Source organism: Trachypithecus francoisi, unplaced genomic scaffold (assembly GCF_009764315.1).
Source record: "Trachypithecus francoisi isolate TF-2019V2 unplaced genomic scaffold, Tfra_2.0 Lachesis_group3, whole genome shotgun sequence".
NCBI lineage: Eukaryota > Metazoa > Chordata > Mammalia > Primates > Cercopithecidae > Trachypithecus > Trachypithecus francoisi.
In genome coordinates, this window is record NW_022681468.1 from 4,086,838 (window position 1) to 4,102,507 (window position 15,670).

At 50.0% G+C, this 15,670-nt stretch overlaps 1 protein-coding gene across 1 annotated transcript in view; it reads right to left on the bottom strand.

Annotated features, from left to right (window-relative positions):
- RCOR1 (REST corepressor 1) overlaps positions 1-12,740 on the bottom strand; it is a 137,022-nt gene extending 124,282 nt beyond the window's left edge. The window contains exons 1-2 of the mRNA XM_033191208.1: positions 12,154-12,740; positions 12,016-12,075 (exon numbers count right to left, since the gene is read on the bottom strand). Of these exons, the coding sequence (XP_033047099.1) occupies positions 12,016-12,075; positions 12,154-12,457 (364 nt within the window). The 5' untranslated portion in view covers positions 12,458-12,740. The remainder of the gene's footprint in view (positions 1-12,015; positions 12,076-12,153) is intronic.
- Between the last annotated feature and the right edge of the window lie 2,930 nt (positions 12,741-15,670).

Genomic DNA, 15,670 nt, shown 5'->3' on the forward strand with positions numbered 1-15,670 from the left:
CTACTCAGGAGGCTGAGGCAGGAGAATGGCGTGAACCCGGGAGGCAGAGCTTGCAGTGAGCTGAGATCTGGCCACTGTACTCCAGCCTGGGTGACAGAGCGAGACTCCGTCTCAAAAAAAAAAAAAAAAAAAAAAAAGAACTCACACAAATCCATACAAAAAAACCAACACCCTATAGAAAAATAGCAAAACAGCCTAGGAAACATGGTGAAACCCTGTCTCTACAAAAAAATACAAAAATATCCAGGCGTGGTGGCACACTGCTGTAGTCCCAGCTACCTCGGAGGCTGAGGTGGGAGGATCACTTGAGCCCAGGAGATGAAGGCTGCAGTGAGCTGAGATTGATCCATTGCACTCCAGCCAGGGCAACAGAGCGAGACCCTATCTAAGGGGGGAAGAAAAAAAAAAGAAAGAAAAATAGCAAAAGAAAAATACATTCGGCCGGGCGCGGTGGCTCAAGCCTGTAATCCCAGCACTTTGGGAGGCTGAGACGGGCGGATCAAAAGGTCAGGAGATCGAGACCATCCTGGCTAATACAGTGAAACCCCGTCTCTACTAAAGAATACAAAAAAAAAAAAGAATACAAAAAACTAGCCGGGCGACGAGGCGGGCGCCTGTAGTCCCAGCTACTTGGGAGGCGGAGGCAGGAGAATGGCGTAAACCAGGGAGGCGGAGCTTGCAGTGAGCTGAGATCCGGCCACCGCACTCCAGCCTGGGCGACAGAGCCAGACTCCGTCTCAAAAAAAAAAAAAAAAAAAAAAGATACATTCACAGGAGAAAACTGAGTGGCAAAAAAACAAACAAAACATTTACAAAGACACTCCTGGGCCAGGGGTAACATCAACAAAACCTGAAACCCCATCTCTACAAAATATACAAATATTAGCTGGGCATAGTGGCAGGAGCCTATAAACCCAGCTAATCAGGAGGCCAAGGTGGGAAGATCACTTGAGCCTGAGAGGCTGAGGATGCAGTGAGCCAAAATTACACAACTGCACTCCAGCCTGGATGACAGAGCCAGATTCTGTCTCAAAAAGTACATATAAACAAATAAATAAAAAACCACTATTTTCGATACTTAGCTAAAAGACACTTAGTACTTTTTGTCACGTTCTTTCCTGGGTGTGGTGGTGAAAAACTGTAGTCCCAACTACTCTGGAAACTGAGGTATGAAGATCACTTGAGCCCTAGAAGTTCGAGGCTACAGTAAGCTATGATCACGCCACTGCAGTCCAGCCTGGGAGACAAGAGTGAGAACTCATCTCAAAAAAGAGAAAAAAAAAGGTTCTTAAAAAAATTAAAAATTAAAAACATAAGACACTTAACCTCATCATCAACTGGAAAACTTAATTACAGGCACAGTGACTCACGCCTGTAATCCCAGCACTTTGGGAGGACACAGCAGAAGGATTGGTTGAGCCTAGGAGCTGGAGACCAGACTGGGCAACTTGGCAAAACCCCGTCTCTACAAAAAGTCTAAAAATCAGTCAGGCATACTGGCTCACGCCTGTAGTCCCAGCTTCTCAGGAAACTGGGACAGGAGGATCACTTGAGCCCCGGAGGCTGAGGCTGCAGTGTGCCGTGATCATGCCACTGCACTCCAGCCTGAGAGGCAGAATGATAACCAAGTCTACAAAAAAAGAAAGAAGTGGCCAGGCACAGTGGATCACGCCTGTAATCCTAGGACTTTGGGAGGCCAATGTGGGAGATCACTTGAGGTCAGGAGTTCAAAACAAGCCTGGTCAGCATGGTGAAACCCCTTCTCTACTACAAATATTTTTTTAAATTAGCCAGGCGTGGTAGCACATGCCTGTAATCCTAGCTACTCGGGAGGCTGGGGCAGGACAATCACTTGAACCTGGGAGGTGGAGGTTAAAGTGAGAGGAGATCGCATCACTGCACTCTAGCCTAGGCAACAAGAGCAAAACTCCATCTCAAAAAAAAAAAAGAAAAGAAAAAAATGCTAATATAAGCATAGCATTTCAAAAAACATTAATCACCTAACTAACACCATGACGAAGATAGGGTGAAAACGAAGTTGTTTACCTTGCTAGTAGAAATGTACTTGTTTGGAAAGCATAAAAGTACATTAATAGCACAGATTATTCCATTTACAAAAACACTAATAATAACAAGAAAACATATTATCACACATTTTTTTTTTGAGACAGAGTCTCACCTATCGTCCAGTCTGGAGTGCAGTGGCACGATCTCGGCTCACTGCAACCTCCACCTCCTGAGCTCAAGCAATTCTCCTGCCTCAGCCACCCAAGTAGCTGGGATTACAGGTACCTGCGACCACACTGAGCTAATTTTTATATTTTTAGTAGAGACGGGGTTTTGCCGTGTTGGCCAGGCTGGTCTCGAACTCCTGACCTCAGGTGATCGACACGCCTCACCCTCCCAAAGTGGTGGGATTACAGGTGTGAGCCACCATGGCTGGCCAAACACACATGTATTAAAGTACAAAAACATGTATGGGAATTCTGACAGCCTTGAGAGTGTGCCACTCAGACTTCCCTTCGAGAGAGAAAATGTTGCAAGGGGTGTAGTTAACTGACAGTCTCAGCTGCCAGGAATCTACTACAGCACCCATACCAAAGCAAGGCTATTCTAGGCTGCTCCCAGCCAATGACTGAACACAGCAGACATTCACAGGGCAGGACCATTCCTGCCCAACAGACTCTTCCAACAATCTACTCTGGCTGAGATTTTCTCTGAACTGCAAGCTGCACTGAGTTGGAGGTTCCTCTATCCATCATTAATCATCATTCCTTCCCTCTCTTCTTTCACAGGTGTCACACGTGCTTCCAGTGTAAAGGCTCTTGCCACCTACACCTCCTTCCTCTCTTCTTTATCCTTCCCAAGTATACCCTACCCTAATGAACCTCTTGCATATCTAATTCTGTCTTGTCATCTGCTTCTCAGAAGATGCAAACTATCACAGAAATAATATAAATCAACTGTGAATTAATGAATAAAGAAGGCGGGAATGAGGCTTTACCTGTACCTGAAGCAAATATAACCTAGTATTAAATCAGTGTTTGGCTGGGTATGGTGGCTCACGCCTGTAATCCCAGCACTTTGGGAGGCTGAGGCGGGCGAATCACAAGGTCAAGAGATCGAGACCACTCTGAATAACATGGTGAAACCCCGTCTCTACTAAAAATACAAAAATTAGCTGGGCATGGTGGCACGCACCTGTAGTCCCAGCTACTGGGGGGGAGGGTGCTGAGGCAGGAGAATTGCTTGAACCTGGGAGGCAGAGGTTGCAGTGAGCCAAAATCATGCCACTGCACTCCAGCCTGGCAACAGAGCAAGACTCCATGTTTAAAAAAAAAAAAGAGGTGTTTAATCAAGTCACGGGTACTGTTCTATTTGAAATGTTTTGCTTTTTTCACAGCTCTACCTTCACCATTCTATCCTCCTTATGATGATTTGTAAAAAGGCATATTCTAATTATGCACATTAACTATCCTATCCTACCAATTTTCAAAATTTTACTCTGACTAGGCCTGATGGTTCGCACCCATAATTCCCAATTTTGAAAGGCCAAGGCAGGGCGATTGCTGAAGGCCAAGAATTTGAGACCAGCCTGGACAACAGAGCAAGACCTCGTCTCCACAAAAAACTTAAAAATTAGCTGCGTAGGGCCGGGCGTAGTGCCTCACGCCTGTAATCTCAGCACTTAGGGAGGCCGAGGTGGGCAGATCACAAAGTCAGGAGATCAAGACCATACTGGCCAACATGTTAAAACCCCGTCTCTACTGAAAATACAAAGATTAGCTGGGCGTAGTGGTGCGTGCATGTAATCCCAGCTACTCAGGCGGCTGAAGCAGGAGAATCACTTAACCAGGGAGTCAGAGATTGGCATGTGCCGAGACTGCGCCACTGCACTCCAACCTGGAGACACTCTGTCTTAAAAAAAAAAAAAAAAAAAAAAAAAAATTAGCTGTGTATGGTGGCATGTGCCTACTGTCCCAGATACCCAGAAGACTGAGGCGGGAGGATCACTTGAGCCCAGGAATTTGAGGTTATAATAAGTTGATTACACTACTGCACTCTGGGTGACAGAGTAAGACCCTGTCACAAAAAAATAAATAAAAATAACAAAACAGAAGAACTAATTTTAAAAGACATTATTGTATAACTGACATCATCATAGACTACTCATGATGAAAAGAACCAGATTCCCGGTTGAGGAAACTGAGGCCCTTGGAGATAAAATGACCAGCTCTATCATACATCCCCTTCTTTGTCAGGGACAGGGTACTCAATCTCCTGATAACCAGCTTTGGGTGTCTCCCTACCACACTATCTAATGAAACTGATCACTCACAAAATTCATCATTACCTGCTAAAACCCTGACTTCTCATTTGGGTGAACACTGCCTTAAAACAGTGTTTAAATCACAAAGCATTGGCCGGGGGCAGTGGCTGATGTCTGTAATTCTAGCACTTTGGGAGGCCAAGGCAGGTGAACCATCTGAAGCTAAGAGTTCAAAACCAGCCTGGCCAATACGGCGAAACCCCATTTTTTTTTTTTTTTTTGAGACAGAATCTCACTTTTGTCACCTAGGCTGGAATGCATTGGTGCCATCTCCACTCACTGCAACCTCTGCAGCCCAGGTTCAAGCAATTCTCCTGCCTCAGCCTTCTGAGTAGCTGGGATTACAGGCATGTACCACCACGCCCAGCTAATTTTTGTGCTTTTAGTAGAGACGGGGTTTCATCATATTGGCCAGGTTGGTCTTGAACTCCTGACCTCAAGTGATCCACCTGCCTCGGCCTTCTCTCAAAGTGCTGGGATTACAGGCGTGAGTCACCATGCCCGGCCAGCAAAATACCATCTCTACAAAGAATACAAAAATTAGCTGGGCATGGTGGCACACACCTGTAGTCCTAGCTATCAGGGAGGCTGAGGCAGGAAAATCACTTGAACCCAGGGGACAGAGGTTGCAGTGAGCCAAGGTCATGCCATTGCTCTCCAGCTTGGGTAACAAGAGCAAAACTCCGTCTCAAAAAACAATAAAAATAAAACTTAAATAAATAAATACATAAATAAAGCACAAAGCATTGCCAGGCGTATGCCTGTAATTCCAACACTCTGGGAGGCCAAGAGACGAAGACTGCTTGAGCACAGGAGTTTGAGACCAGCCTAGGCTCACGCGAGGTGATACACACATGTATTCCCAGCCACTGATGAGGCTGAGCGGGGAGGACCACTTGAGTCTGGGAGGCAGAGCTTGAAGTGAGCCAAGATTAGGCCACTGCACTCTAGCCTGTGTGACAGAGCAAGACCTTGTCTCAAAAACAAAAAATCACAAAGCGTTCACCATAATTTTGGTATATCTATTTTTTTACAACGATCTAAAGCATAAAAAAAGCAGAACACAGAATCACCAGTGAAAACAAATGAAAGGCATATCGACACCCTGTTCAGTAAAATTACCTATTCCGCATGAAAACATAGTTTTCCGACAGAAGTCAACTCTGAAGTGACAGTTAAGCCAATGACAACCACAAATTTTCAGATCTGATTAAATATATTGCATTAAACATTCAAAATAAAGGTTGCATTTTTAAAGGGCCACTATCTCAAAAACATCCACTATTAACGACGTACACCTCTGAAGCACCAAGGACGTGAATAAACAGAATAAAAATTAAAAATTAAAATTAAAAAATAGTAATGGCCGGGCACGATGGCTCACGCCTGTAATCTCAGCACTTTGGGAGGCTGAGGCGGGCGGATCACGAGGTCAGAAGATCGAGACCATCCTGGCTAACACAGTGAAACCCCGTCTCAACTAAAAATACAAAACAATTAGCCGGGTGGGGTGGCGGGCGCCCGTAGTCCCAGCTACTCGGGAGGGTGAGGCAGGAGAATGGCGTGAACCTGGGAGGTGGAGCTTGCAGTGAGCTAAGACCACATCACTGTGCTCCAGCCTGGGCGACAGAGCGAGACTGTCTCAAAAAAAAAAAAAAAGTAATAATAACGGCTGAACATGGTGGCTCACACCTGTAAGCCCAGCACTTCGGGAGGCCTTCAAGGCAGGCAGATGGCTTGAGCTCAGGAGTTCGAGACCAGCCTGGACTACATGGCAAAACCCTGTCTCTACAAAAAATACAAAAAAATAGTCAGGCATGGTGGTAGACATCTGTAGCCCCAGCTACTTGGGAGGTTAAGGTGGGAGGATGGCGTGCACTTAGGAGGTTCAAGTTCACTACCGCTGTGATCACACCACTATACTGGTGACAAAGTGTGACCCTATCTCAAAAAAAAAAAGAAAGAAAAATATTATTCATTTCAAAATAAGTGATGTTTTACTAATGTAGGAAAGAACTAACCAGAGGTAGGATAGATAAGCATCCTCACTCTTACCCCATTATTCTGTTATTAAATTAAAAGAAACCCATGACAACTCAGCATAATCTAAGGCAGACAGTATGGAAAGGCAGTCTGGATAACACATGTAAGAACAAAGCCTAAGTTAAAAGTGTAGGGCTGCACTTTGGTTTTTAACTCTTTTTTTTTTTTTTAAACTCTTTAAAAGTTGGTAAAGCTTTTTACTTCAGTGTAAACAGAAATGGTATTCTAATTACCAAGCAATGCCACACTACACCGATCTAGTCCAGGTATTAATTTTTTTTTTTCCTTTTTTTTTGAGACGGAGTCTCGCTCTGTCGCTCAGGCTGGACTGCAGTGGCCCGCCATTCTCCTGCCTCAGCCTCCCCAGTAGCTGGGACTACAGGCGCCCGCCACCTCACCCGGCTAGTTTTTTGTATTTTTTAGTAGAGACGGGGTTTCACCGTGTTACCCAGGATGGTCTCGATCTCCTGACCTCGTGATCCGCCCGCCTCGGCCTCCCAAAGTGCTGGGATTACAGGCTTGAGCCACCACGCCCGGCGGTATTAATTATTTTATAAGAACTGAATCAGGGCTGGGCGTGGTGGCTCACGTCTGTAATCCCAGCACTTTGGGAGGCTGAGGCGGGCGGATCACGAGATCAAGACCAACCTGGCGAACACAGTGAAACCCCATCTCTACTTAAAATACAAAAAAATTAGCCAGGCGTGGTGGCAGGCACCTGTAGTCCCAGCTACTCAGGAGGCTGAGGCAGGAGAATGGCATGAACCTGGGAGGCAGAGCTTGCAGTGAGCCAAGATCGCGCCACTGCACTACAGCCTGGGCAACAGAGCGAGACTAAAGGATGACAGAATTAAATCTTCCTTTGAACTGTATAGGAAATATCAGTCGTAGCTCCAACCATTTGCTTTCAAACCTAAATAGGGTCAACCTGGCACGCTGCAAATAAGTAAAATCAGACTTAAAAAAATCAGGCCGGGCACAGTGGCTCACACCTGTAATCCCAACACTTTAGGAAGCCACGGCGACCGGATCAGGAGTTCGAGACCAACCTGACCAACATGGTAAAACCCACCCCTACCAAAAACACCAAAATTAGGACCGCGCAGTGGCTCACACCTGTAATCCCAGAACTTTGGGAGGCCGAGGCAGGCAGATCACCTGAGGTCGGGAGTTCAACATCAGCCTGACCAACACAGAGAAACCCCATCCCTACTAAAAATACAAAATCAGCCGGGCGTGGTGGCACACGCCTGTAATCACAGCTACTAGGGAGGCTAAGGCAGGAGAATCGCTGGAACCCGGGTGGCAGAAGTTGCGGTAAGCCGAGATCACGCCATTGCACTCCAGTCTGAGCAACAAGAGAAAAAAACTCCGTCTCAAAAAAAAAAAAATTGCAAAAATACCAAAATTAGCCAGACATAATGGCACACGCCTTTCAAGCCCAGCTACTTAGGAGGCTGAGGCAGGAGAATTGCTTGAACCTGGGAGTGCTTGAACCTGGGAGGCAGAGGCTGTAGTGAGCTAAGATTGTGCCACTGCATTCCAGCCAGAGCAACAGAGGAAGAACCCATCTCAAAAAAAAAAAAAAAAAAAAAAAAAAAAAATCGAAGTCAAATTCCTCCATTCATGCATCTCTACCATAGTTTGTTACTTATTTTCCTATAATAAAAACAGAGGCCGGGCGCGGTGGCTCAAGCCTGTAATCCAGCACTTTGGGAGGCCGAGACGGGTGCATCACGAGGTCAGGAGATCGAGACCATCCTGGCTAACATGGTGAAACCCCGTCTCTACTAAAAAATACAAAAAAAAAAAAAACCAGCTGGGCAAGGTGGCGGGCGCCTGTAGTCCCAGCTACTCGGGAGGCTGAGGCAGCAGAATGGTGTGAACTCAGGAGGCAGCACTTGCAGTGAGCTGAGATCTGGCCACTGCAGTCCAGCCTGGGCGACAGAGCGAGGCTCCGTCTCAAAAAAATAAATAAATAAATAAATAAATAAATAAAAACAGAAAAGAAAAAAAAAAGCTGTCTGTTCACATCCACCTCTCTGTTTAATTCTAGTAAACGAGAAGAACAAAGGCACATTCAAAACTCAGGTAGAGGCAGGGCATGGTGGCTCATGCCTGTAATCCCAGCACTTTGGGAGGCTGAGGGGGGACAGATCATCTGAGGTCAGGAGTTCAAGACCAGCCTGGCCAACATGGTGAAACCCTGTCTCTACTAAAAACACAAAAATTAGCCGGGCATGGTGGCACGCGCCTGTAGTCCCAGCTACTTGGGAGGCTGAGGCAGGAGAATCACTTGAACCTGGGAGACGATGGTTGCAATGAGCCAAGATTGCACCACTGCACTCCACTCCAGCCTGGGCACTAGATCGAGACTCTGCCTCAAAAAAGAAAAAAAAGGAGGGAGAAGGGACAGGCACAGAGGCTCATGCCTGTACTCCCAGCACTTTGGAAGGCCTAGGCAGGGAGATCACCTGAGGCAAAGAGTTCGAGACCAGCCTGGTCAACATGGTGAAACCACATCTCTACTAAAAACACAAAAATTAGCCAGGCGTGGCCGTGGACACCTGTAATCCTTGCTACTTGGGAGGCTGAAACAGGAGAATCACTTGAACCTCGGAGGTGGAGGTTGCAGTGAGCCAAGATCATGCCACTGCACTCCAGCTTGGACAACAGATCGAGACGCGGTCTCAAAAAAAAAAAAAAAGAAAAAAGAAAAAAGAAAAAAACAAGTAGGAGGAGGAAATAAAAACTAGTAAGGCTCAAACTCTCAATTCTTAATTTATTACTCAATTCACTACTCTTAACTTGCAGTCACGGAGTGAACCTGTTTTAAATCTTAAAGAGCTAAGAAAGAATTGTGCCATAAACATGTTGGCTGGGCATGGTGGCTCACCCCTGTAATCCCAGCACTTCGGGAGGCTGAGGTGGGTGGATCATCTGAGTTCAGGAATTCCAGACCAGCCTGACCAACATGGAGAAACCCCATCTCTACTAAAAACACAAAAAATTAGCCAGGCATGGTGGTGCATGCCTGTAATCCCAGCCACTTATGAGGGTGAAGCAGAAGAACTGCTTGAACCTGGGAGGCAGAGGTTGCGTGCGGTGAGCCGAGATCATGCCGTTGCACTCCAGCCTAGGCAACAAGAGCGAAACTCCGTCACACACACACACAAAAATAAATAAACGGGTTGTATCATTTCTATTCCAAAATGGAAGTCTTCCTTCCCCTTAAGCTTTTCAGTTAAATGAGAAGACACACAAAAAACCACTAGAAAATAGTAAAATTTCAATTTTCTGCTGTATCTAGGACTGTGTCCCCCTGCTCAGGTTGGCAAAACAAGGTTTGAAATTACTTTACACCAGTTAGATTCCTTGCCAGATTAAAACAAACACAAAATAAGAACTTTGGAAATTTTAGTATCAAGACTCAACCAATTGGCAGCAAGACTATGCAGCAGAACAGTTAGACGTTTTCCTTCTCATTTTTGAGACAGGGTCTCACACTGTCACCCAGGCTGGAGTGCAATGGCAAGATCACTGCTCACTGCAGCCTTGACCTCCCAGAGATCCTTCAGCCTCAGCCTCCAAAGTAGCTGAAACTACAGGTACATGCCACCAAAAATTAGCCCAGCTAATTTTTTTATTTTGTGTAGAGATGGAGTCTGACTACGTTGCCCAGGCTGGTCTCCAACTCCTGGGCTCCAGAGATCCTCCAGCCTTGGCCTCCCCAAGTGTTGGGATTACAGGTGTGAGCTACTGCAATCTGCTAGACGTTTTCCATTTTAGAATAGCTGATTGCTAGCAAGTTTATGCTCATACCTATTCCAACAAAAAGCCCAAGGACAGTTCAACATATTACATTTGCTGTTTCAAAGAAAACTACAACTCCAAAGAAGTCAAACTCATTACTAACAATGCAGAGCTGACATCAACATTTCGATGAATGTCAGAAATCTAATTCCTGTTGCTGACAAATACGCCCTTTTCCTTAGTCACATCCAACACATCTAAATAAAGTTTTCAAAATTTATGTTAACAAAAATGTACCAAAAAGCCTACCAACTTACTCAAAGATTTGTGGAAGTCGATTTTTAAAAATAATACATTAGGAACATTTGGTGACAAGCTTTAAGTTCTGTGTTTTAAAGCAAAGATAAGACTTGACCTACAAAATGAAGACAGGGTCAACTGTAACCAAAAAACAGTATGCTTCCCCTGGTGGCCAACCGAGGAATGGAGGAGCCAAGCATACAAGAGAAATAGCCTGGTCACCTAGTTCTATCCTGTCACTCATAAATGAGAAGTGACTACCAAAAAAAAGAGAAAAGAATTGGGGAGAAGGAAACTATCAAAAACAGTAACATGGACTTAAAAGGAACACAAACCTTACGTCAAGAAATCAAAATTTAGAAGGCCAATTTAAGATAAGTCATTTATTTCCAGAGTGTCCAAGAGCTCACCTAGGACCTTTACGTATTTCCGCTTCCAAGGGCAGTTCAGTACCTTAATAACAGCTTGAGAGAATCGCCTTTTTCAAGGACTAGATCATTGCAATTTTCTGCAGTCTTGTTTCCAAGGAAAAAACATGTATGCATTTATCTTTTAAAATAAACTAGTGGTATAACCTACATAGAGAACCCCAGCTCTAAAGCCCTCCAACCAGGGAGGATTGTTAACTCCAGTTTTACAAGATGCTCTGTTTAATTTTATTTCTGAAATAAATCCTACGTTCTTTCAAACATTTTCCATACCAACAACCTTTAAAGACAGTCTCATACAGAGACTGGCTAGAATCTCATGCATTAAAATCTGACGAATTCCTTTGTCTGATTGGATTTTTTTTCTTGTACCACTTTAAATTTGCTTCTACACAGAATAGCAGCCAGGGAAGTAAGTGTTCCATTCTAGGGTGTAGGACTTTCTTGTAGGTGAAAAGCATTTGTTAGCCTAAAGCTTCTGACGGTTCTCAATTTCACAACCTCTTCCTCCAAAAAAAAAGGAAACACACACATTTACAAATAGGTCCTAAAATCAAACTGCCACACGCGAGGCTCTCTTCCCCAGGCAGGTGCCCTCTGGAAAACACACTTCCTTTATTGACTGATTTTCGGGGGTCGTTCTTCTGCTCGCTTCTGGATGGGAGGGGAGTCAGGAACCAGCAAGAGCCAGAGGCTGGGAGGAGAAGCTAAGGCGTGGGGAGCAGCCTTTGGGAAGGGTTCCGACAAACGGGTCTCTGGGGACCTCCTAAGTCCGGGGCGCTCGCAGGACGCTAACTCTCCGGCACTGCCACCCTTTACCCCTGGCCGAGGCGCAGCTCACCTGGACGCAGGGACCCCCAGCGCTCCCCAGGCCAGGTGTGGCCGCCTCCGACGCCACCTGCAGTCCTCGGAGGCGCAGGGGGCAGCGGCGCCGGCCCGGCTGGGGGCGACCTGGCCTCCCACAGGGTGCAGACGCACGTTTGCAGAACACTCGTGTGCGTGTGCGCCTCCTCGTCCTCGCCCTGCTGTTCTCCCCACGGACGGCAGGGCGAACGCACACACAAAAAGAAAGTTGTCGGCGGGCTCCCGCCCCCTCGGGCTCGCCGGGGACCCGGGGCTCCCGCTCATCCCCGCCGCCGGCCGCCCGGGGCCGCTACTCACCGGGGTCGAAATCGGGCACCACCGCCTGGTACTGGGGTCCGACCCTCATGCCACCGCCACCTGCGGGGGAAGCAGAACACGGCGGTCAGCGCGGCGCGGGGCCCGGGGCCCGGGGCCGCGGGGGCGGTTGCCACCTACCGTGCTCCTCGTCGCTGGACGAGCCCGAGCTGCCTTCCTCCCAGGAGTTGCTGCTGCTGTTGCCATTGGGCGCCGCCGCCGCCAAACTTTTATTCTGGCCATTATTGGGGGCGGCGGCGGCCGAGGCGGCGGCAGCCGAGGCAGAGGAGGCGGCGGCGCCCGAGGCGGCAGTGGCGGCTGGCGAGGCGCAGGCGGCCGAGGCGGCGGCGGCGGCGGCGGAGGCGGCGGCGGCGGAGGCGGCCGCGTTGTTCCTCCCTCTCCGCTTCCCTGAGACCTCGGGGCCCTTCTCCACCATGGCCGGCATCGGCGGGGGCCGGGGCCGTGCGAAAGTGGCGGGGACCCGCGGCTCCTGAGGAGGGGGCGCCAAGCCGGGGGAGGGGGCGCGGGGCCGGGCGGGCGCTACGGGAGCCCACGGGCGCGAGTCCGAGTCGGGGGAGGCCCAGACGGGTAGAGCGCGGAGCCGCTTCAAGCACCCAGCGACGAGCTGAGCGCAACTTTCGCTCTCATCGCCGCCCTCACTTCACTGGCACCAACTACTCCGGGAGCAGCGAGCGGAGAGGGGAGGAGGCAAGGGCGGGGCCTGCAGGGGCGCCGGGGGGTGGGGGGGGCGCGCAGCCCAACTGACGCGGGATGGCTCCGCCCCCTCGCACTCCCATTGGCTCTGGTGGGATTTGGACGGCGAGCGGCAGCGGGGTTGGCTCCGCGAGCCCGTCCGTCCGGGGCGGCGGGGCGGGGGAGCGGGGAGGGGCGGCTCCGGGCTTCCGTTGGCGAGGTTCGGTTGACGCGTATCGCCCGCCGTACGTGGTTTGAGGTTTGCCATCTCCCTACGCCCCATGATCCTTCTCTCCAGGCAGCGGCGAGGAGTTCGCGGCCCTCCCCGCCCCCTCCCCTCGGCCGCGGCCCCCGCCCCTACTGCCCGCACACGCCTCCCGCGGCCTCTGGCCCCCCTCCACGGGACCCCGCTGAGAGTCCCGTCGGCTTCTCAAAGTAAAATGTGCCTGGCGCTGGAAAGCCGCGGAGCCCCCGGCCGGGACTACTTTCCGCTGCGCGGAGGGGTACGGGCGCGCTCAGACTCCATACAAAGAAGAAACTAATTGGGGGAAACTCGCTGCGCCCCCGCCTTTCCCAGGGGACGCGGGGCTCGCGGGGGCGGGGGCCGCGGCGCGGGGGACGGGCTTCCCAGGCTGCCACCTCCCCTGGCGCGAGCCGCGTGGGGACTCGGGTCAGCCGTGCTGCCCGTTAATTGGGTGGGGGAGGCGGGGACCCCCGGGGTGGCTTGGGTGCGGGGCTCGCCGCCGCGGCGGAGGCCCAAGGGAGGGTCCCCGTGGGCCCCCGGGGCACAGAGTCCCGGCGTGGGGACGCACTAGCCGCCAGGGTGGCTGCTGAAAGATGAATGAACAGGCGCAGCCTTTCTGGGGCGGGGGTCCAGGAAGGGTAAAGAGGAAGAAGCTATTTTCATCCCAAGCTCTCGGCGCGGGAGGAGGGTCAACTTCCTCCGGGGCGAGGGCAGCCACTTTTCCGGATCTGCCGCCCGCCCCGCCTCCTCTCCCCCCCCCGGAACTCCCGCGAGGGAGAACCCGGGGCGCGGGCGGGTGGGGTCGGCTGAGGCCAGCCTGAGAGCCGCTGCCCTGGAGAGGGACCACCGGGCAGCCGTACAGCTGTGGGGGGCTGAGGGATGTAACTGCCTTGGAGGTCCCGGTGCCCTACCCCGAACCAACCCCGAAACCACGCTGCCTTCGTAATTAGACCAGTGGAGGTCTATACGGGAAATCTTTTTAAAGCAGGGATGGCTATTTTTCTTTTAAGTTGCTTCAAACCTGAGATTAATATGGGGACGAGCTTTGGATATAAATAGCTACAGGGAGAATTTGGGAGTTTTATGGTTTTAAAGCCTGAATAAATAAGCGGGGTTTTCTCTTGAACATTTTTTGCAGCATGAACTATTACTAACTTTATTGAAGAGACCACGTTCACTTCTGCCTAAATGGCCTTTAAGAAACAGGGCTGGGACCCCTCCTAGTATAGAAGCCCTGACCCCACCAAGTTCAGGGTCGTAACTCTTGGACTCTCCTCCAAAGGATGTCTCTCTCCTTGGAGAGCCCTGGATGCTGCAGGTGTGTGCCCCGATACACCCTTCAGCTGGCCTGGGCAGGGTACAGAACCGGGGTGGCATTCCCGGGGCTGGGCCACTGGCTAAGGCCTCTGACTCATCCGGAGGTGATCCCTGTGTGAGGAATGAGGTCCAGAACACGCTGCCCCGCTCGCTTGATGTCTACAAAGTTGTACCACCAGACTGGAAGGATCAACCTACGAGGGCACAAAGGTGATACTGGGTCATTTATTAAGGCAACAGGGATAGCAGAGCACACGGCCACCCTCTCCACCCACCAGCCCCCAAGGCTGAGGCCAGGCTGGGCTACCAGTAGGGGTGCAGCAGTGGACTTTAAAAGCATTCTTTTTTTTTTTCCCCAACCAATATTAACATTTAACATGTGTCGGCCCCTATTCTAGTTTGACCCTAATGCTACACGGATACTATATTAACCTGAAGCTCTCAGATTTCCCAACCGTAAAATACAGAAAACAGTACCTACCTCCTGGCCTGATGGATTGTAATAGAGTCCATCCTTCCGCCGTAGGGAACCCCAACCTTAAGGACACCCGCCTTCCCATCGCTTGGGGAGAGGGCGCCACACACAGCCCTGGGATTGGGAATTTGTGATCCCACACTTGTAACGCATCCACAAAGCCGGCAGCCCTACCATGTTTTTCGGTGAGACTCCCACTCTGAAACTGAGACCTCATGCCTGTTCCCCTCTCCTTACACCTCCCACAGCCCCTTCTGCCTGGGCTCCCAGCCCGTGGCCTTACCTCATTCTTCAGAGAAAAACAAAAGCCTTCAGGATCTTTCTCCTCTCCCTGTCCCCAAACAGACAAACCTCCCTGTCGGATACCCACGTCCTACTCAGGCCTGGGACCCTCTCCCGCTGCCCTCCCCTTGAGGCTTTTCTGTGCCATCAGCCTCACTCTGGACCGACTCCTGCCCCCCAGCCCTCTCGGGTCTCTGGCCATTTCTCCTTCCCCTCAGACATTTCCAAAGACTTCCCTACACTCGCTTCCTCAACCCCCTCACATCCCAGCCTCTCATCACCCCACCCAGCAGAGCTGTGTCCCCACCCCTTAACTACTGCTAAGGTAACCTACAACCTCTCCGCTGTCCAATCCGGGGGTCACTTCTTGGTCTCATTGAGCTTCTCAGCAACAGCTGAGTCGACCACTCCTCCTCCTGGAAACCCTCATTTATCTGGACCTGGAGATTCCAGTTCACCTGGTCCTCCTACCTCACAGGTCACTCCTCATCAGTCTCCTCTGCAGCTTCCAACCTGTCATCACTGGGATGCCTCCTTGCCTTTTTCCTTTTATTAATTTTTTTTTTTTTTTTGAGACGGAGTCTCGCTCTGTCGCCCATGCTGGAGTCCAGTGGCATGATCTCAGCTCACCGCAACCTCTGCCTCCT